General features: G+C 46.9%; 4 protein-coding genes across 6 annotated transcripts; 2 read left to right on the top strand and 2 right to left on the bottom strand.

Annotated features, from left to right (window-relative positions):
• Positions 1-2,793: 2,793 nt before the first annotated feature.
• Positions 2,794-5,259, bottom strand: LOC108137938 (coiled-coil domain-containing protein 93). Its single transcript, XM_017259892.2, has 7 exons — positions 5,064-5,259; positions 4,795-5,003; positions 4,604-4,733; positions 4,141-4,443; positions 3,721-4,079; positions 3,548-3,661; positions 2,794-3,482 (listed from the first exon to the last, which is right to left on the bottom strand). The coding sequence occupies exons 1-7, from the start codon at positions 5,145-5,147 to the stop codon at positions 2,894-2,896; spliced, it is 1,788 nt and encodes a 595-aa protein (XP_017115381.1). The 5' UTR covers positions 5,148-5,259; the 3' UTR covers positions 2,794-2,893.
• A 64-nt stretch (positions 5,260-5,323) lies between these two features.
• On the top strand, positions 5,324-7,621 carry LOC108137937 (protein arginine N-methyltransferase 5). 2 transcript variants are annotated; one of them, XM_017259891.2, is made up of 6 exons: positions 5,324-5,787; positions 5,850-6,294; positions 6,360-6,525; positions 6,597-6,759; positions 6,816-7,327; positions 7,389-7,621. In XM_017259891.2, the coding sequence occupies exons 1-6, from the start codon at positions 5,409-5,411 to the stop codon at positions 7,542-7,544; spliced, it is 1,821 nt and encodes a 606-aa protein (XP_017115380.1). In that variant the 5' UTR covers positions 5,324-5,408; the 3' UTR covers positions 7,545-7,621. The 2 variants fall into 2 exon arrangements, with proteins under 2 accessions (XP_017115380.1, XP_017115379.1); XM_017259890.2 differs by having other exon boundaries at positions 5,835-6,294.
• Positions 7,622-7,627: 6 nt separating this feature from the next.
• LOC108137936 (kinesin heavy chain) lies at positions 7,628-13,157 on the bottom strand. Its single transcript, XM_017259889.2, has 4 exons — positions 12,545-13,157; positions 10,943-11,402; positions 8,473-10,352; positions 7,628-8,383 (listed from the first exon to the last, which is right to left on the bottom strand). Exons 1-4 carry the CDS (start codon positions 12,689-12,691, stop codon positions 7,943-7,945), a joined length of 2,928 nt encoding a protein of 975 aa, XP_017115378.1. The 5' UTR covers positions 12,692-13,157; the 3' UTR covers positions 7,628-7,942.
• A 294-nt stretch (positions 13,158-13,451) lies between these two features.
• LOC108137884 (homeobox protein 2) lies at positions 13,452-18,991 on the top strand. 2 transcript variants are annotated; one of them, XM_041707555.1, is made up of 4 exons: positions 13,452-13,932; positions 13,992-14,115; positions 14,170-17,964; positions 18,018-18,101. In XM_041707555.1, exons 1-4 carry the CDS (start codon positions 13,585-13,587, stop codon positions 18,026-18,028), a joined length of 4,278 nt encoding a protein of 1,425 aa, XP_041563489.1. In that variant the 5' UTR covers positions 13,452-13,584; the 3' UTR covers positions 18,029-18,101. The 2 variants fall into 2 exon arrangements, with proteins under 2 accessions (XP_041563489.1, XP_041563488.1); XM_041707554.1 differs by having other exon boundaries at positions 14,170-18,991.
• The last annotated feature ends 521 nt before the right edge of the window (positions 18,992-19,512 follow it).

Raw genomic sequence — 19,512 nt, 5'->3', positions numbered from 1 at the left:
CGTTTGGCGGCGCAATGAGAGCTCCGGAAACTGAAACTGAAACCGAAACCGAAACTGAAAGCAAAAGCGGTAGCAGTAGCAGCAGCAGCAGCAGCAGAAGCAGAAGCAGAGGCTGAAGCCGAGTCCGTTTGCTTTTCATTCATGAGTGCTGTTTCGGGTTCGGGTGAGAGCTTTTCCCGCAAGAAAAGCTCTATGGATACGCGCACGGAAGCTGGCCAACCTGTTGAGCCTTCTAGGAGTCTGAGAGTCTAAGAGTCTAAGAGTGCGGGCATCCCGGCATCCTGGCCAGAGTTACCAGGGTCGGCTGTTGCCAGGCCCGCAGGAATAACATAAATTAATTAAATCAATGCCCCAATGTTCGTTTCGGTTGATCATCTGACACATTGACAAATTGAGGTGGCCGGGGAGTGGGTTCTTTGCGGGGCTCCACCATTCAGTATTTTGGGAGTCCGAAGTCAGAAGTCAGGGTCATGGGTTCGAACTGCCCTTTGGATTTCGGGCCAGGGGCCAACTTGGTTCATTTGCTGAAGTTGATTAATGCTTCAATCGCTCGCTTTTTGTTCTGGCTTGATTTAAACTTGTCTGCCACATATGCTGTCCCCGATGGTCAAGCATCCCGGGACGGGCAATTTTCTTTGTTGACAGAAAGGTGCACTGACATCCGACCAAATCGAACGCAACTAATTCGGCACGATTATTAACATGCCACAGAGATTAGATTAAACTCGGCCAGCACATTATATGGCTGTATGCTTGAGCTGCCCCATTGGTTTGCTCCCTTCTATTCTGCCGATATGGGGATAAAGTTTTCCTCGAACATCTGTGCATGTCTACGTTTATTGCTTTCGGTTTTCGTACACTCAGAGAACTCTGTGCACTTGGAAACTAAGAGGCGGTTTTACTTTCGAAATTCGAAAATAAATATCTGACTTGACTGCAAGAGTCAGGTCAAATATTTACCAATAAAATAAAAATAAAATTCTTTTTTTAGAGTTTAATTATGTTAAGTAGCTCAAGCTCGTTCAATCAATATTGTGATATGAAGTTATAATAATTTTAATAATTTAAGTAAGTGTATCTTGTTTTAGGGGTGCATACTAAGGTATAACAAATATGTACTATTTAACTATAAAAATAAGTAAATATAATTAGCTATTAAACATTTATAATGTTGTGGAGAAACAGGAATCTCTTTGATTGAAATGTAAATATTGTAAAGTGTGTGATGATGATAAACTTTGAAACCGAATTTTAAACAAAGGGATTTCTGTTTCACCCCCTATATAATAATTATTTAAATTTGAAATTTATAAAACTTGCAATAAAATAACAGCATCATTAATTGGTCAAAGCATCAGAAACAATTTCAGGGACTAAACATAATATAAAAAGAGATTCTATTTATGAATAGATTTATAATTTGAATTTAAAACTTAAAATGCTATTTAAGCACTATTTTTAACACAAATTATTCTCTGACTGTAGGCTGGGGAGTCTGGAAGGAGCAAATAGTGAGGACAGTTCATTGTTTGAGCCCAAAGTTCAATAGTTCGAGTCGCAAGTTCACTCACCAAACAAGATGGCAAGGGCCAACAAGTGGCTTCGCATGGGGATTCCCAAAGCTGTCAGGATGGAGATGTTGGGGATCGACAGCTGCATACATTTTAATCCCCCCGATTCCGCCGAAAAGTAATCCGTGTTTCGAGGCTCTGGGCTACACAGTGACTTTCGCATTCACAATTTCCAGTAATTTGTTATTCAAACACATTGCGAATCGATTATCCGCTTGGCATGCTCCCTCCAATCGAGCAAATATGCTGATTGACTTTTGTCAAGGCCCATGTGTGTGTGTGTGGCCACCCTTTTGTAGCATCACCATCCCCAATCAGTCCCCATTCGATCTCATTTCCATTCAGCCTTTGTGTTTGGACGGGCGAAATGCCATAGCAAATACAAATGAGGAAATACGGGAGGATATGGGTCCTTGTTGGCTTTCACTTTTATCCAGAGTCGGCAACCTCCCATTTTACACATATTTATACTGACTATAGACTTTATATGGGCGGAATATGCCTGACTGGTTCTATATGGGTGTGTTTTCTGTTCGATAAGGTCGATTTAGAAGTGGGTGGAGAAGACAAGGCCAGCCGGGAGCAGAGTTCCCATAAAGTTAGTTGTGAAATGTTTGTCAAGGACTTCGGTTTAACCTTTGCCGGAGGTCTTCTCGCTTTAAATATTTGTCATACGCTGCAAATTTATCTTGGCCAAATGGCCGAAGGCTGAAGACAGGAAGTGGGCCACAATTCTCATTTTTCCCCGCCTCCACTCCAATCCACTCCACGTCTCAATGTCACTTGTTGAATGGAATTGATTGCCACGCAATAAAATGTAATTGCAATGGCTCAGCTTGAATTCAATGTTAAGGTGCAAGGACATTAATTTACCGCAAGCAGCAGCTGCAGTCCAGCAATCCAGGAGCATAGCAGTCCGAGGATCCTGAAGTGGCTCTGATTGCTCGGCATGCCACTAAGCGGGCTGCATATTAATTAGAGCACCAAATGGAACGGAATAAAGTGTGCTGATAGCAATGCAAATATGCAAATTTCACTAGCTGCATGTGGGATGCTCAATCACACAGCGACTGCTGTATGGAAATAAACTGCTGACCCTGCGGGAGTGACAGGAATTCCATAAATACTCGAATATATGATAAATGAGAGGGGACGACAGGGCCAAAGGTTAAAGTTAAGCTTGACAAATGTGCGAGGAAAATGCTTGGATAAGAACGTTTCGTTTGGATTCCTGGATAATTGCACTACAACTGGGGCGATATAATTTATTGAACGAATTCGCTAAGAGTGTTTCGTGTTAGCTAATCAATAGTTAAAATGGGCTAGGACTGGGTCCTGCTCCTAATTGACCTGAGCTCCTGCTGCAGCTGCTCGCAGCGCTGGCACTCGCGGGTGAGCTGCTTGACAGCCAGGGCATACTGACGTTGCAGTTCCAGCAGCGATTGCAGCTCCTCGTTCAGCTCGTCGCGACGCATCCGCTCCTCGTTGTACTTGTGACGCACCTTGTCCTGGGCGCTCTTCACCCCGTCCACAATGGACTCGAACTGGCGGATGAAGTCCTCACGGCCGTGCGGACTCATCATGCCCTCGTTGTAGGCCTCACAGATGGAGTTGAGGAGGGCCAGCTCCTTCTCCAGGTAGCGCTTCTTGTCGTTGAGCGTGTTGTACAGGGTGTAATATTGCTTGGTTTCCAGATGCTTGCCGCTCATTTCGTTGTGCAGCTCGTGGAAGCGTCGCTGGTATTGGGCCAGCTCTGTGCGATCGGGTATGGCATCCAGCTTCCGTTCGATGGCCACGATTCCGCGGTTCCGCTTGGCCAGCTGCAGGCGCAGCTCCTTCAGGCGTTGCTCCTCGCCCGCCAGGGCTGCAGCTTGAGTCTCCGCATCTTGGGCACTAAATGCTTCCAGGTCGCTGCGAAAATAAATGGCTATATAATAATCTTCCACTTTAGATTTGGTTTTTAATTAAACACGTACTCAATTTGCTGCTGTAGGGTAGCCAAATCGGTGCGACAAGATTCCTTAAATTCCGCCTCGCTTTTCTTCAGCTCTTCATGTTGCTGCAGTAGGTTTTGAACCTTTTCAAGGAGCCTAAAAAGTACATTAAAAATACAAACAACTGATAGAATGCCTTGTATTTTTGAACCCACTTTGGATCTGCATTATCCTGCGTTTCCTTGTGTGCTTTCAGCTCAGTATTTAAGGTATCTAATTGCTCCTCCACTTCCTTGGTCTTCTGCTTCTGCTCCTTTTCTGCCTCCTGCAGCTGCTCCTTGTCCTTGCAGTAACGCTTAACTTTGTGTTCCAGGGCAATTTTGGCCGCCTCAAGACGTTTCTGTTGATTTTGTGCCTTCAGATCTTGAGCATCCGTTTCCATTTCCAGCTTAAACTCGGCATAGTGCTGTTGCAGCTCTTGCCGCGCTGTGGGATCGAGATCGATTCGTTTTTGATTGCCCGTTAAGTCATCTTTTGCGAGGGATAAACTGCGCAGATACTCCTCCAAATCGAGCTGCAGATAAAAGAGAACACTTTAATAGGGAATAGGTTTAAAGAAATGAATGGAATCCCACCTCTGCTGTTTCCCCAGGACCCTGATCTGCCTTTCTTTCTGCGCTGCTCTTGAGCATTGGTCCTGGATCTCCGTATTCTAGGAGAGTAAGTCGCACCCGGGACACATCATCATCATCCCTAGGAGATTCCTGGCGCTCGTACAGCCTCCTGGGGCCGTACAGCTCCTGAATGGCCTTGATGTGGGTGGAGGCCAAGCGTATCTTGGTGAGATTGTCCTTGTCGCTTTTGTACTGATAGTGATTGTGGAACTGGCCAATGGCGAATCTCTTCAACCGCTGGCCACGCTCAGCTCGATTTTCCACCTAGAAAGGGAATTATTATAAGCTTAGTCATTTTTCATTTAAATAGTATACTTTATAAGAAAATTTAAATGGAAATGCTGTTGTGCCATGAAATAAAAAGCTTTAAGAATGCTATTGATTTGACCGGAACTGTATACTTATAGCTCTGTGGGTGACTTACAGAGGTCTTCACCAGCCACTGGATGACGGGATGTATGGCCAGGAATTCCAGACCCTGCACTTGATGTGGCTCCAGGCTGTGTGGACACTTCATGTCGATCAGGACAGAGACAATCTTCTCCACCAGAGCTCTGGAAATTAAGTGATGCAAGTGATTTTATGCCGAACCCTTCTATTGTATGTATATCTCACATCTTCTGTCCTATGGAGAGACTTTCGTGGAAGAGCAGGTCCACGTCCACACCGTAGTCACAGCACTCGATGCACCAGGTCATGCCACCCACAACTTTATCGAAGGCGGAAAGGCCTTTGATGCGGGCCCGGTAATATCCCGCTGCCACCAGGATGTCGAAGGTGTCCTGCTCCTTGGCCGTGGCATCCGAGTCCTCGCGACGCTCCACCTTGGATGGGAATCGAATTTGGATTAGGGACAGCCGGCAGGAAGAGCTCCGTTGACTCACTTGCACTTCACGCCCATCCTCGTCGTAACGGGTGCCCAACTTGACATTTGGCAGGATCTTGGAGAATACATCGCGGTTAGCCATGAACACCCTGAATTACATGCTATTGGAGGCCCGGAAGCTATTGCTTATCATACAAATTGGGGAAAACACAAAAATTGGCAAACGACGACACAAACAATTGTCAACAATATGCGGTGAAATGCAGTATGCAGTATTTTGCGGCTTTGGTGCGGCGGTCACACCATTCGGTCTATTTGACTTCTCGTGACGTACGGTCACACTCGCACCGGTCACCGCATTTTTTGGTCTTTTTGAAGCGGCGCAGTGCAAGTGGAGATTTATATGATGACCTACTACGTCTGCCTGCACCAGGAGGGCGTCAGCAGCATTCCCAAGCTGATCGAGAAAGCCTATGCGAACAACTACAATGTGGTGGCCACCTCCATCAACGCCAACATGGTGCCCTTCGAACCGGACGAGTCGGATCCCACATACCCGGCCACAATCCTCAGCGCCGTCGACTGGAACTCCAAGGTGATATTCACCATGTCCGACGTGGACGTGGACTCGCCGAACGCCAAGCTGCGCCAGCACGCCCGAGAGGTGCTGCTGCGGGACGTGGCCTGGGCGGAGCACCTGCAGAACGTGGGCAGCGTGATGGTGCGACTGCGCGGTCCGGAAAACGCCAATCTGGCGGACATTGTGCGGACCAAGACAAAGGGTATGGAACTGGTCGTTGGAGCGGAAACTGTAGCCACTTATTCAAAGATCTCTTCCCCCTAGGCAACTGGTTCATACAGGTGCCCATCACCAATCCCGAGCTGGCCACCTTTGAGCACCGCAAAGATGCGTCCGCCGAAGATGTGAGTCGCGCGGAACACAATGACCCATGGCACTGGTGGAACAACCTGCGAATCGCCGTCAAACAGAGCACCAAGGTGAAGGTTGTAATCGAGCTAAACGACTCGGATCGGCCGAGCAAGGAGACAGTGCGTCGCTGGTTGGGCGAGCCCATCGAGGCCATCATTATTCCATCCTCCCTGTTCGTGAGGAATCGCTCCAACTACTGCGTGCTGAAGAAGGAGTGGCAGGTCATCATCGGACACTTCATCTCTGTAAGGGCCAACATCATCATCTCCACGAATCCCACCGACAAGGCTTTGTCCCAGTATGCGGACTATCTGAAGAAGCTAATCAGTGAGAACTGCGACACACACATGCTAAACAGGTGCGTGTCATGCTACGAATTTGTTAACTTAAATGGCTCTTGTGATAAACTCCTTCCTTTGCTAGCTATGAAAACATGCTGGAGATCCCATTGCAGCCACTGTGCGATAATCTGGACAGCTATACATATGAAGTATTTGAGACTGATCCCGTCAAATACAAGCTCTACCAGGACGCAATACAGGCGGCTTTGCTAGACAAAGTCAGCGATGAAGAGGCCAAAACCAAGTTGGTAAGGGAATGCCACTGTTCTAAATGTAAAATCTAAGTCTATATTCTAAATTTAAAAATTTTCCCCTCTAGACAGTGGTCATGCTGTTGGGTGGCGGACGCGGTCCTCTTGCGCGGGCTGTGTTCAATGCAGCTGAGCTGACCAAGCGCCAAGTGCGGCTGTACATTATAGAGAAGAATACGAATGCCATTCGCACGCTCTCCTATATGGTTAAAACACTTTGGGCCAACAAGGGTAGGAACACGAAAAAACAACTTTCAAATAAAGCCTAATTCCCTTTAATCCTATAGACGTTCACATTTTCTCCAAGGACATGCGCGACTTTTCGCCTCCCGAGCTGGCTGACATAATGGTGTCCGAATTACTCGGTTCCTTTGGCGACAATGAACTTTCACCCGAGTGCCTGGACGGAGCTTTGAAGCTGCTCAAACCGGATGGCATTAGCATACCCTACAAGTCCACCTCGTACATTAATCCACTCATGACGGCTGTGCTGCATCAGAATGTCTGTCAACTGGTATCCACAGTGCCTGCCTTCGACTACGGCTATGTGTCGCTGCTGAAGAACATCTACCACATCGATGAGCCGCAGGCCCTGTTTGAATTCACGCATCCCAATCGAGCGGAGAAGATAGACAATACTCGCTGCAAGATGCTCACGTTTACTGTCAAAAAGGATTGTATGCTGCACGGAATCGGCGGATACTTTGATACCCATTTGTACAAGGACATCTGCCTGAGCATCAACCCGCTGACCCACACGGCGGGCATGTTCTCCTGGTTCCCTATGTTTTTCCCAACGGTGAGCAACGTTTAGATCCTCTGAAGGTCACCCATCTAATGTTAGTTAATTGACCTTTTAGCGTCCAAGGACTCTGAAGGAGGGCCAGACCATAAACATCAAGTTCTGGCGCTGTGTGGATGCGACCAAAGTGTGGTACGAATGGCAGGTGATCAGCGATTCCGAGGAGTGGGAGCACCACAACATATGCGGCACTGGCTACAACATGCGACTGTAGCAGGAGGCAATGCCATACCTTTTAGCCAAATGATCCTCAATAGTTTTTTTTTGAACCGAATATAGAATCAAACCGAAGCGACCTTAATTTGTCTGCGACTTTTATTTAGGTTTATGTTTGAAAAGTTTATAAATACTCTTAACGTACATAGATGTCCTTACATATCTGTGGGTTTTATTATTTTCGGTTTGTAAAATTTAGTTAATTTCCGGTTTCCTCTCATTTATTTAATTAAATTATATGTATGTATGTATATTTAAAGCGCTGCACATGATCGCGACACGACATCTCTCTAAGCGAAGGCAATTATCAGTTATGTTAAGTATGTATAACGTAATCGATTTAGTTTAGTTTAAAGCGGAGCTGAACTGGGCGGCGACGGGTGGTGGTGATCGGATCTACGAGTGTACAGCATTAGCCGGGGCCAGCGGCGCTCCACCGCCGACGGCGCCACCTCCACGGATGGCGATCGCACCCTGGCCGGCGCGGATCGGCTTGGCGATCTGTGCCTGTGGGCCGCGCCTGCCCAGATGCTTCTGTCGCACCGCCTCCTTGATGCGGTCCACCTCGTACTGGTAGCGCTTTCGGTCCCGCATGGCGCCCTCCTTTGCCTCCTTCAGCGCCGTCTCCAGAGCCTTCACCCGCTCCATGGTCGTGCGCAGGCGCTTCTCCAGCTTGGGCAGCTCGCACCGCAGGTCGGCGTTGTCCCGCACCAACTGCTTGTGCACCTTGGTCAGCTGGTCGAGGTTGTTCTCCAGGAAGGAGATCTTCTGCTTCTGCGCCAGGGATCCGCCATCCTCCTCGCTTTCCTCGTTGACCACGTTTTTCCGGATTCGTTGCTGTTAGAAAACAAAGTGAACGAATGAGTTAAGAGTTTGATTGGCTTAAAGTATAGAAAGGAAAAGATAGAAATCCAATTTAAATGTACCTGCAGGTCCTGAACAAACAGCTTTCGCAGGTTGTGCAGCGTCTGTAACTCCTTGGTCACCGTATCCTCCAGTCCCTTGAGGTCCTTGCGAGCCTGTTCGCGCCGGTCGTTGGTGAGGATGATGTTCTGCAGCTCGTTGGACTTCTCGGCCTCCTCCTGGCGCACCCTCTCGTAGTCGACCGACATCTGTTGGTGAGTCAACAGCAGTTTCTGATGGACATCCTTCATTTCGTCCAATTCATGCTGTTTGGCGGCAATCTCGTCCCGCAGCTCGGACACCTGGCGGGTGTGGGCCTCGCGCAGCTCGTCCATCTGGGAGTCGAACATGGAGCGCAGCTCCTCCGCCCGCTGTTTCTCCTCGGCGTTCACGGCGGACACATGCTCGGCGGCCTTCAGTTTGGCGCACTCCTCGCGCAGCGAATCGATTTGCTCCTCGAGTGTACGCTTCTTGTTCTCCGCCTCGCGCATCGACTCCTGCAGCGACTTCATACGCGCCTCGTGCTGCGAGATGAGCAACCGATACTCGCCCAGATCCCGCTCGTACTCGGAGATCTTCTTGTTGGAGTCCGACTGCTGCGATTCCATGTTGGCGCAACGCTGGGCAATGTTCTTCGCCTCCGTCTTCATCTTGCTGATGTACAGCCGAGCCATGGTGAGGTCCTCCTCCACCTTGCTGGCATCCGTGCCAGCCAGAGCACTCATCTTGAGGTCAATGCCGGAATCGCCGGGGGCGATGGCCTGGCCCACTTCGCCCAGGTCGCGCAGCAGATTGGTCAGCATTTCGGTGATGCGTTTTTTCTGGTGCGAGGACATGTCCTTCAGCTGCTGCAGCTCCGTGGAGGCGGCATTGAACACAGACTGCTTCTGCTGCAACTCCTCGTTGAGGGCGTCGATGTCTTTGTTCTTGTTGTCGATCTCCTGCGACTTCTGGTCGTAGTTAACAGCCAGCTCCTCGAGAGCCTGGAGCACCTCCTTGACCTCTTCCTTGGCCGACTCGTTCTCCTGCTGGATTCGCGCCATCTCCGACTGCAGCGTCTCGTACTCCCTTCGAGCATTGGCGATCAGCTCCTCCTGCTCCATCACCTGCTCCTTGAGCTGCTCAGCGTACTGGCTCTGCTGGTTGATCTCCTCATCCTTGTCGTCCAGCTGCTGGTAGAGTCTCTCGCACTCCGTGGCCAACCTGGCCTGCTCACCAGCGGCCACCGAAGCCGACATGTTGGCGAGGGCAGTTCGCTGGGCAACCAATGCGGCTTCCGCCGCTGCCGCCTGCGCCGCCTCCACTTCCAGATTGGGCGTGCTTGCCTCCATGAGATCCTCCATGTTGATTTGCTCCTCCGCCTTGACGGTCTCGCCCGCTCTCCAACGCGCCAGCTCGATCTCCAGCTTCTCCACCTTGCCCTTGAGCCGGCCGTTCTTCTCCTTCTCCTTCTCGTAGCGCCGCTTCCACTCCTCGGCAGTGAGCTCCTCGTTCACGCAAACCACGTTCTTCACGGTCTTGGCTCGTCGGCCAAAGTCCAGCGTGGACTTGGTCTCCGACTCGTTGAAGCTGGCCGGGGAGCAGCAGATGACGATGGTTGTGCGTGCGTTGCCTCCCAGCGACTCCTGCAGGATGCGCGTCAGCTTGGAGTCGCGGTAGGGTATGTGCGTTTTGTTGCCGTCCGCCAAAGCGGAGATGACATTGCCCAGGGCCGACAGCGACTTGTTGATGTTCTTGGCTTCATCGAGAACCGTGCCCTCGGCTCCTGTCTTGGAAACCTTCTCGGAACCGGCCAAATCGACCAGGTACAGCTTGCCGGAGAGCTTCTTCTGGTTCTCCAAGTTCTCCTGCTTCACATTAATGAGGAATACTGAGTGCGATCGTGAGGAGTGCTCGTTCATGTCTGAAAAGGATGGAACAATGGTTACTGTGATCTAGAACATACAATCAAAGCAGTTGGGATCAGAGCAATGAACTGGAATCCAAGTAAAATTTTAATTTATCCTTAAATTTTTTCAAGAAGTAATCTGCAGAGAATCTGATACAAATAATTATTTTAAACAATTTTAGTAAATATGCAACAATATTTAAAAAATCTACGAAAGAAAAAGTGTAAACTCGCTAACAGATAATTGAATAAAGTGACTAATTAAAATATCAAATGATCTCATGTTTGTACACTTGTAAAATTTAAGCACTGGCACTAAAACACTGTCCTCTCAGTTATTTTATAAGGTTTTTAAAATATACATAATTTTTTTAGGGCAATTTTTAGGTCAATGTTGGCTATGGGTTTTCGAACAAAATGTTAATAATTAAGACAGCAATCTTGTTAAGAAATTTGTATCATATATTTCGCCCGATCATAGATAAGGCAAACCAAAGACTTTGTAGCTGCTATATCTTTTTCCTCACTTAATCAATTTGTTTTGCATTTCAACTATAGATTCTTGGCTGACATTGTTCGGACCCCATTAGCGGGTGGAGACTCACTGGTCACAGCGATGTGACGGTTGGATTTTCCCTCCTCGATCACCTCGAAGACGTCCTCCGGCGAGGAGACGAATCGCTCCGTGGCGCCCTTGACGTACGGCACCCGGTTCTTGTCCTCGTGCACGCTGAGGTTCACCTTGGAGACGTCCAACAGATCCCGGATCTTGTCCATGTAGATCTCGTAGTAGGAGACCTTGATGTGGAACTCCAAGTTGACCTCCATGGCGTAGATGTGGTTGAAGATGTCGTTGACGATGCGCGGTATGATGCCCTGTTTCACGGAGTCCCCGATCACGCCCTCCATCGTGTGCGTCTTGCCGGAGGACGTTTGGCCGTAGGCGAATATCGTTCCATTGTATCCGGCCAGGACGTCCGTGACAATGGACTTGGCCGCCTCATTGTACACCTTCTCCTGCGAGGCATTCGGCTTGAAGACCTTGTCGAACAGATAGACCTTGCCCTGCGGACGGAGGGGATTATGTTTTTGGTATAGTATACACACATACACATATACATATACATCTATAGTTGTTCCAACAGTTGCGGTGAAATTTCTTTCGAAGATTCAATTCCTCTTCCCCCTTTCCCCCTTTCTCCTTCCCGCTTTCCCGCTGACTGCTTTCAAATCATTTTCAACGCATGGCCGCGAAGCAGATTGTAATTATGAGCATTAAGAAATGGTAAGTTGAGGGGGGTGGGGGGAAGAATAGTGAATAACGAGCGGCGGAAGAAAGACAGAGCGAGAGAAAGAGAGAGAGAGAGAGGGAGAGGGCGAGATGGAGAGTAATGGAGGTTCATACATATATTAGTAGTGCTGACTTTTTGGAACTGGTTCAATTGCCCAAGTTTTTACCAGGAAAATGATGGACTACACCTGGTCAGCACTTGGCGGAAAAGCCGAACAGCGGAAAACTCGTAGCATACAAACTAATCACATTTCATGTCGAATATAAAAACAATACAAGCGAATTCCATTGCCTTCAAAGTTGCTCTTATTGTTTTTCGTTCTTTTTTATTATACGGTTTGCGTGCATGACTCACTGTCGGCGGTGGCGGCGGCGGGGGAGGGGGAGTGGAAGGCGGTCTCGCTGTGTGTCTATGTGTTTGTGTGTGGAAATGTAAGTGAGGTAAGCACTGGAGGCGGACTGGAAACTCTAGAAAAGCGCATATTTATGCGGCCCAAAAGAATGGAACACCCAACAACACCCGCTTTAAGCAGAAAACCTTCTAGTGGGTGGTCTTCCCTCTCCCTTGCTCTTGCTGTATGCCGCTTACACACCCTATTCCTTGCGGGGGGAAAATCAATTTAATGCAAAGCAATATTGATTTGGAGTAGTTTCTTATGATGAAACATACATATGTATGTATTTTTGTTTTGCTTTGTGCAATTATTCATGGGTAACTCTAGTGCCTCTCTCTTTCGGCTGGCATTCCAATTGGTCGGCAATTTTGGGTAAGGAAGGGTAAATGTACGCTAATAGGCATGACGTCATGGCACGGCACGCAGAGATTAATGCATAACACATAGGGAAATCGGGGGAATAAAGGGAATCCCGAGCGGATTGGTGACTTGTAAAACCGATCTGGAACCAGACAACATACCGCTATGGATATGCAGTTCTCCTCCACATTGTTGGGGAACTTGACCACGAACTTGGAGCCGGCTTTTTCCTCGCTGTCGTTCAGCGGTCGGAAGCGGCAGACCACCTTGATGCTGTCCTCGGCGGGAATCTCGCGTTCCGCGGACATTTTCACGACGGAGTTGGCTCTTTCTGGCTAAGATTTGCACTGGAGCTCTGGGCGCGACCTCTGCGCATGCAGCTGTTTACGTGGATGCGAGTCCGCGAATCACTACAGCACTATCTGGTACTGGTACTGCCCGCGCGATTTACTGATTCCGTATGACCGTCTTTTTCCTTTCCGTTCCACCGCTGCTTTTCCGACTCCGTCGCACTCGCGAAAATTGGGTTGGGGCGGCTCGAATAGATGCAGTGAAAATTTTGTGGTTATACCAGACAGAGGGGTCGATTTCGATCGCGAGAGATCGCGAATTCGGTCCTGGGTGCCTCGTACGGATTTTGCACTGTCCCGGAATGCTTAAGTGCGGCCGTTAAATGCACTCTCATACGCCAGTGGGTCGGAATTTGTGGCACACAAAACTTGACTTTATTTGCCTATTTTCGCGTTGGCCAGTGTGACCGTTCTGGATGCCACGCTTAATACCGCGCGAGGTGGTGGAAAACCTAACAAGTTCATTTTCCCGAAAATACTAAATATACCGTTATTGGCTGTAGTAGACTGATAGGTTACCCTGTTATCGTTGCCAACTGTAACGGAAAATTAGGAACTGTTAATAAATTACACAAGAATTCTTTAAAGTAAAAGGGTTATTACTAGGATTTTATTGAAACCAATTAAATGGAGTTTTAAAATATATATCGAGGCTACATATACGATTTAACATCAAATAACCTTTAAGTTAAGTTAAGTTTCGAGTTGTACGTCAAAATTGCTTCGGCTTAGGGCCGACAAAAAAATAGTTCCAAGTTGATATTCCTGCCATTTTACCAATAGCAGCCAGACAGGGACAACGCTATGTTAGATTGATCACCTAGAAGGACTGCGAGGGACAAAGAGGCATAATGACACCCAAGGATATCACCTCGCATTCGAATATGGAGCGCTTAGAAAGGACCCAAAAGCTTATTCGTCTATATCGATCCAACGAATGCCTGTGGAATCCCAAATCTCCAGGATTCCATAGTGGCTCTGTAAAAGAGGACGCTTGGCGATGGATAACGAGGCAGATGAAATGCGGCCTAACTCCTGACCAAGTGAAACTTCAGGTGCTCAGCCTCCGAAATTACTACTCCAAAGAGTGCGCCGCCATCCGGCTCAGCCAGCGTAAGGGGTTTAGTTACGCTCCCAGACACTCTTATTTTGAGGACCTTCAGTTCTTGGGTAACCTGGATTTCGAGGAATCGAAAGAGGTAAGTGGTCAAATAAAATATATACCTAAAAGTTTACCAGGAATCTCCCTAACTCGTAGTGCCAGGCCAGTTTCAGTCAACTCAATTGCCTTTTGGAGGATGTCTTAATTATGGACGATTGTAGCTCCATTAAAGCCAATTATCACCCTGCCTTTTCGGAGGCCACATTCTGCGACCGTGGAGGTGGGTTTGCCAGGCAGAAAATATAACTATATTTTATACAAATTTCTCTTATAGCTTACTTAACTCCTTGCTCCAGCGGTTACACTATTTACAATATGATATTAGAACCAGAGCCGGATCAAGAACAACACATTAGGAGTTACAAAGAAAGAGCCACCTCCGGCAATGATCGTTGGTATCCCACAACCTATTGTGTCCAGTGCAACCAAGATGAAGTTGAGGATGGGCACAGCCAATGCACAACTTACGATGGAAGAGGTCAAACTCAGATTGCACCTTCCGGAAGTAGGAGTTCCTTGGAAGGGGGCCAAAATCCGGTGACAATTAGTCAGGATGAGACTCAAGGTTGTTCAGAAACACTCATTCAAAATCGAAACGGAATACCGGAATCTCAATCCGAATCCCAAAGCAGACAAAAGCGAAGCGCGAATTTGAAACACGCTCAGGATGAGTATCCAAGCTCCTTTACGAACAGGCAAAAAAGTTCTCCAAGAACCCAACAAAATGGCGTGTTTGTGGATATGGGTAACTGGCATGGTGAAGAGTCCACCAATAATGTAGTACCAAACGATAATTGGCCAGGTCCCAGGCTTTACGGTCAACAGCGCCAGAAATATGTGCCCAGGGGTCAAAAAGAGGTACCTGACGGTCGAAAGTCCGGCAGCGGAAGGTGGAAACGTAATAACGATGCCATCTGCAGGAGACTTCAGTATCGGTTGGCGATAGAGGAAAATCCACGTGGCAGTTACTCCGAAGAAGGAGACTCCGATCAGGACCAAAAATGCAGCTGCAAACAGAACGATCGCCGGCAGTCAGGAGAGGATCAGTTAAATGTACTGCTATTAAAGAAAAACGGTCAGCAGAACGATTTAGCCCGAAACAGCAACAACGAACCGATTTCCGATCAGGGTAACCACAATAGCAACCAGCCAGTTCAAAATCAATGTTATTGCTCTTATTACCAATCAAATCCAAATCCACAACGCTGCGATATCTATGGATGCCAGTGCATGTACTGCAATCGATCTTTGGCTCCAGCCCAAGTAAACTACTACCCACCTCAACAGTTTGATCAGAATGCCACAAACTTTGGTCAAACTTATCCTCCACCAAATCAAGCTTATGAAGAAATGGAAAATGAGTACGGACGGGGTGCATACCCGAATCAACCTATCGTTTACTGCATCAATGCAGAGGACCCAAACGTGTGGGTTCCGGATCAGTCCACGTTTTCTGCTCCAAGTCCTGCACAGATGCCCATGGCACCACTATCAAAGTCTTGGCCCCTGGAAATGGAAAATAAGGCACCAGGCAATGGGGCATCAACTTATCCACCAAATGTACACGCAAAAGGTCAACCAGAGAGAGAGAACTATGAGTTTGTAGAGTGTCCTGCCTTTAAAAGAGAAACACGATTCAACGATCAAAGGGAACGATCGAACAGAGGGAACTACCAAACCCAAGACAGAGCTGCTAATCCTGAAGAAAACTCTCTTGCCAGTCTGGATAACCCAATTTACGATGAGCAGGCACATCGAAAACAAATGCGAAATGATCTGCAAAAACGACAGCGTAAAGTAATAGATGAAGAGGAATCGTTTAACAAATATGGAGAATATCCTGCTCGAGGGAGAAGACGCGAGTATAATGATGAGAATCCTCCCCAAAAGATTCGAGATGGTTCACCTCAGAGGTCTAAACGATGTGACGATGTAAGGTGTCCAGCTAACAGGCACTATCCAAATGAAGAACGCCCAAGCCAAAGGAGACCTCGCAATGATGATATGGTGGTTAGTTACCCCAATTCCAACTATGAAGATTACAGCCCTCCTAGGCCGAGGAGAGATCGTACCGAGAAACCAAACCATTCAAAAGTATACCAGCTTCAAACCGACGACTCCCAAAAAATAGAGTCTTCGGCATACGATCGCCTTAATCCCAGGGAAGACATAAATGCGATGAGAACAAGACCGTCTACAAGGAATCGCGGCTACGAGGAGGAGGTAAAACCAAGTTCCAAAAGTAAATCACAAGGTCAAGATAGAAATCCTCCAGATAATGGTAGCTTTAACGAACCAAAGCTAAGTCCCAAGACAAGATCCAAAGGTCAAAGCAGGGAAAATATTGTAAAACCGAAGAAAAAATCAGAAGAAGAACCTAGTAACTCAAAAAGGCGAAACCAAGCAAACTGCAATGACGAAACCTGTCCGTTTCGGGGCTATACATTAAGACAAGATAAAGATCGTACCGTACGTCAAGAAAGAAATATTCAGGAAATTAGAAACTCAAAACTTGAAAGTGGTAAACATAAAAGCTCCAGAAGAAAAGACTACGAGTGCAATGATGACACGTGCCCATATGCTGCTTTTGCAGGCGCCCATAAAGAAAGGCCGAGAAAATCTCCCCAAGAACGTGGTGAAGGAGAAATGATACCAAGAAATAGGTATAGGACTGAGCCAACGAACAAAACTAAAGATCCCGAAATATCCAAGAATGAGTTTGAAACTTTTGGGAATGCAAGAAATGAAGCTCCCGAGGGCTGTGATGATTGTGAATGTGATTCGGATGATAATGAATATCAAGCAAAAGGATATAGAAATGCTAACCACGACTATGATATTAGCCCTGAAGATGGTCGACCCGCCGAAATGAGCAGAAAATATTCGAGAAGGGAGGAAAAGAATGTACCAAATAAAAATAATGAAAGAACTCCGAAGGATTACCGCAATGAAAATAAATACAGAAGTACTGGAAGAACAGCAATGGAGTGCAGGTGCGATAACACTGATTCCGATGGATATATGGCCAGAAATGCCTATAATGAATATCCTTTGAGGGAGAACCGAAACCGAACTTATAAGGAATCAAATGGATATGATAGAGCACAAGCTTATAGAAGCGACAAAAGGGGTAAGGGCTATGATAACTACTTCTCCGAAAGAGAGGATCAGGCGTATATAAATTCGGATAATCAAAATAACAATCGCAACCGAAATAAAGAAAATTTGGCTCTGAAAAAGAAACCATCTTTTTCGAGGGGACCAGATATATTGAACTCAGAAAATGAATGCTTCTGCAGTGAATATGTATTTCCAGAAACAGACAATAGGTATAAAGATTCTGCGCAAAATAGGAAAACGCAAAATGATCCACAGACTTTGTATAAAAACAAAGAGGAGATTCAAAAAAGAACCACTGAAAATGACAACTCCGAAGGCAAAAGATATGAACAATACAAAAATAGAAATGAAAATAGATCGCCCGAAACTACTTTACCAAAAAGGAGTAAAAACGAGAAACAGATTTCGAATGCTCCTGGAACAGATGATAAAGGCAATAGCAACGATGTTGGGGATCCTGATGAAGGAAAATACTCAAAATTCAAGGATAGTAATTCCAATGACAACATATACTCTGATGAGGATTGTATTTGCGGTCCTCCCAGTGGTCCAAATGAAGCCAACATAGTTGTGTCAAATCAACGAAAGCAAGCTGGTAGTATATGTAAGGTACTTAACGCTCTAATGGAATGCCAGGACCAAAAGAAAGAATCAATTGGAAAAGTCAAGAAACCGCCAGTCCAAGCTAATGTAAAGTCAAATAAAATCAAGGTGGAACCGAAGGAAGTATCTACTAATGATTCTCAGCCGTCTTCTGTTAAAAATAATCCCTCCCCAAAGACCGTAAAATCAACCAAGGTGCAGTTAAGATCCGCCAGCCCCATTCGCCACTTGGGGACTCCAAGGACTCAGCCAGGAGAACCGATCAAGAAAGGACCCGCCACTGCGAAAACTGGAGGACCATCCAGTGCTAAGAAACCAACTATGGACACCAATGCAGCTGCCAACAGCAAGTTGCCCTTTGACCTAAAATCGGCCGCATATTTTATTTGCAAATTACAGGACGAAGGTAACAACCATAAGTACCTCCTTGTGGTGCCGAAGAAGCCAATTGGACGACCCGATGGCCAGCGGATGGGCTCAGGACAGGCGTCTGGCAAGCAGCTGCACTGCCAGCGGCAGTGCTCCGGCTTTCAGAGCGTGTCCTGGACCAATCCGTCGTTCGCGAGCCAATCGCAGCGATCTCAGCAGTTCCCGCCCAGCGAGGAGGGTCTCTCCGTTCTGGGTTCCTTCGCGGTTCCGCCCCTCCTGGCCAACACCGCGCTGGGCATCATCAAGGACCATCTCAACAGGACAATTATGGCGCCGAATCCGGGGGTGCCTCCTTTGCGAAAGATGCGACGCACACTACTAGCCAGGCCAAGGCGACCCGTTCTTCGGCCATCCCACAAAGCCAACGCCCCCATCCTGGACGAGAACCGAACCCTTCTGCTCACCAACAATCCCTTCCGTAATTTGACCTTCGGCGAAAACCAGCGAGAGGTGATAGTCCTGCATCCACCGGACCCCGGCTTTCGGCCCTCGAAGAACTCCTTCGGCAAGGACGAAGTTGAGGTACAGCACATCACGGTCCATAGTGAGGATCCCGGTGTGAATCCAAAACCACCCAAGCCGCCTATAAAGCCCAAGCAAAAAGTTCCTCGGTGATCAATCTGTAGTTGTTATGTCCTTACGCACACTTTTTCGGCCATCCTGGCCATCCTCGAATCATATAAAGAACAGCACCCAACCGAAGCCGCAGGACTCAGCTGCCTTTTATTCAATGAGAGGAGTTCTGGTCGAGGAATCAAGGGGCGTTACGCTTCGCCGCTTACTTGGGTGGCGGTAGAGTTTCGAGATCGTTTCGGGATCGTTTCGGGGTTAGACCAAAACTTGACATTCTCCTATCAATGAACTTTTTCACCAATCAATTTATGATCGTTTTCGGAGCCATTGAGGCGTAGCCAACAATCCGATGGCCAATTGAATCTAGGGTGCTTGAAAATGAGGGCTTTAGTAGTGGGGTGCTAAAATTAAAAAAAAAAAAAAAGGAAGTGTTATCTGAAAATTTGCAACGATAAACGATAAAATTTGCAACGATAAACTTTATTTTTATATTTTTAAATTTGGAGAGGATATATTAGAATTTTATTTTTTATTTTCACCATCACATCACATGACCTCGAGCCGGCTTACAAAAAACTATTTACAGGTAAAAAGCATCACAAAACCCACTTTAACAAATGTTTAGCCAGATTTTAGTTTTATTCTTAAGTTTAACTGCGTGAGTTGTTAATATTATGTAAAAAGCAAGCAAATCATTATTTAAAGTAGAACAATTTGACTCTTTTAAAGTACCAAAGAAAGGTTAATGGTCAAAATAAACAAACAAAAAAATAAAGTTTGCAACCTCAATAAATTAATTCAATTCAGTTTAATTCATATTCCATTTATTTCATTTATACCTTTAGCCTATTCAACAGTAAGAAAAAATCACAAAGCTTAAATCTAATAGAGA

This window comes from Drosophila elegans, unplaced genomic scaffold (assembly GCF_018152505.1).
Source record: "Drosophila elegans isolate 14027-0461.03 unplaced genomic scaffold, ASM1815250v1 contig_183, whole genome shotgun sequence".
Taxonomy (NCBI): domain Eukaryota; kingdom Metazoa; phylum Arthropoda; class Insecta; order Diptera; family Drosophilidae; genus Drosophila; species Drosophila elegans.
This window is presented reverse-complemented; position numbering and strand designations above follow the sequence as displayed.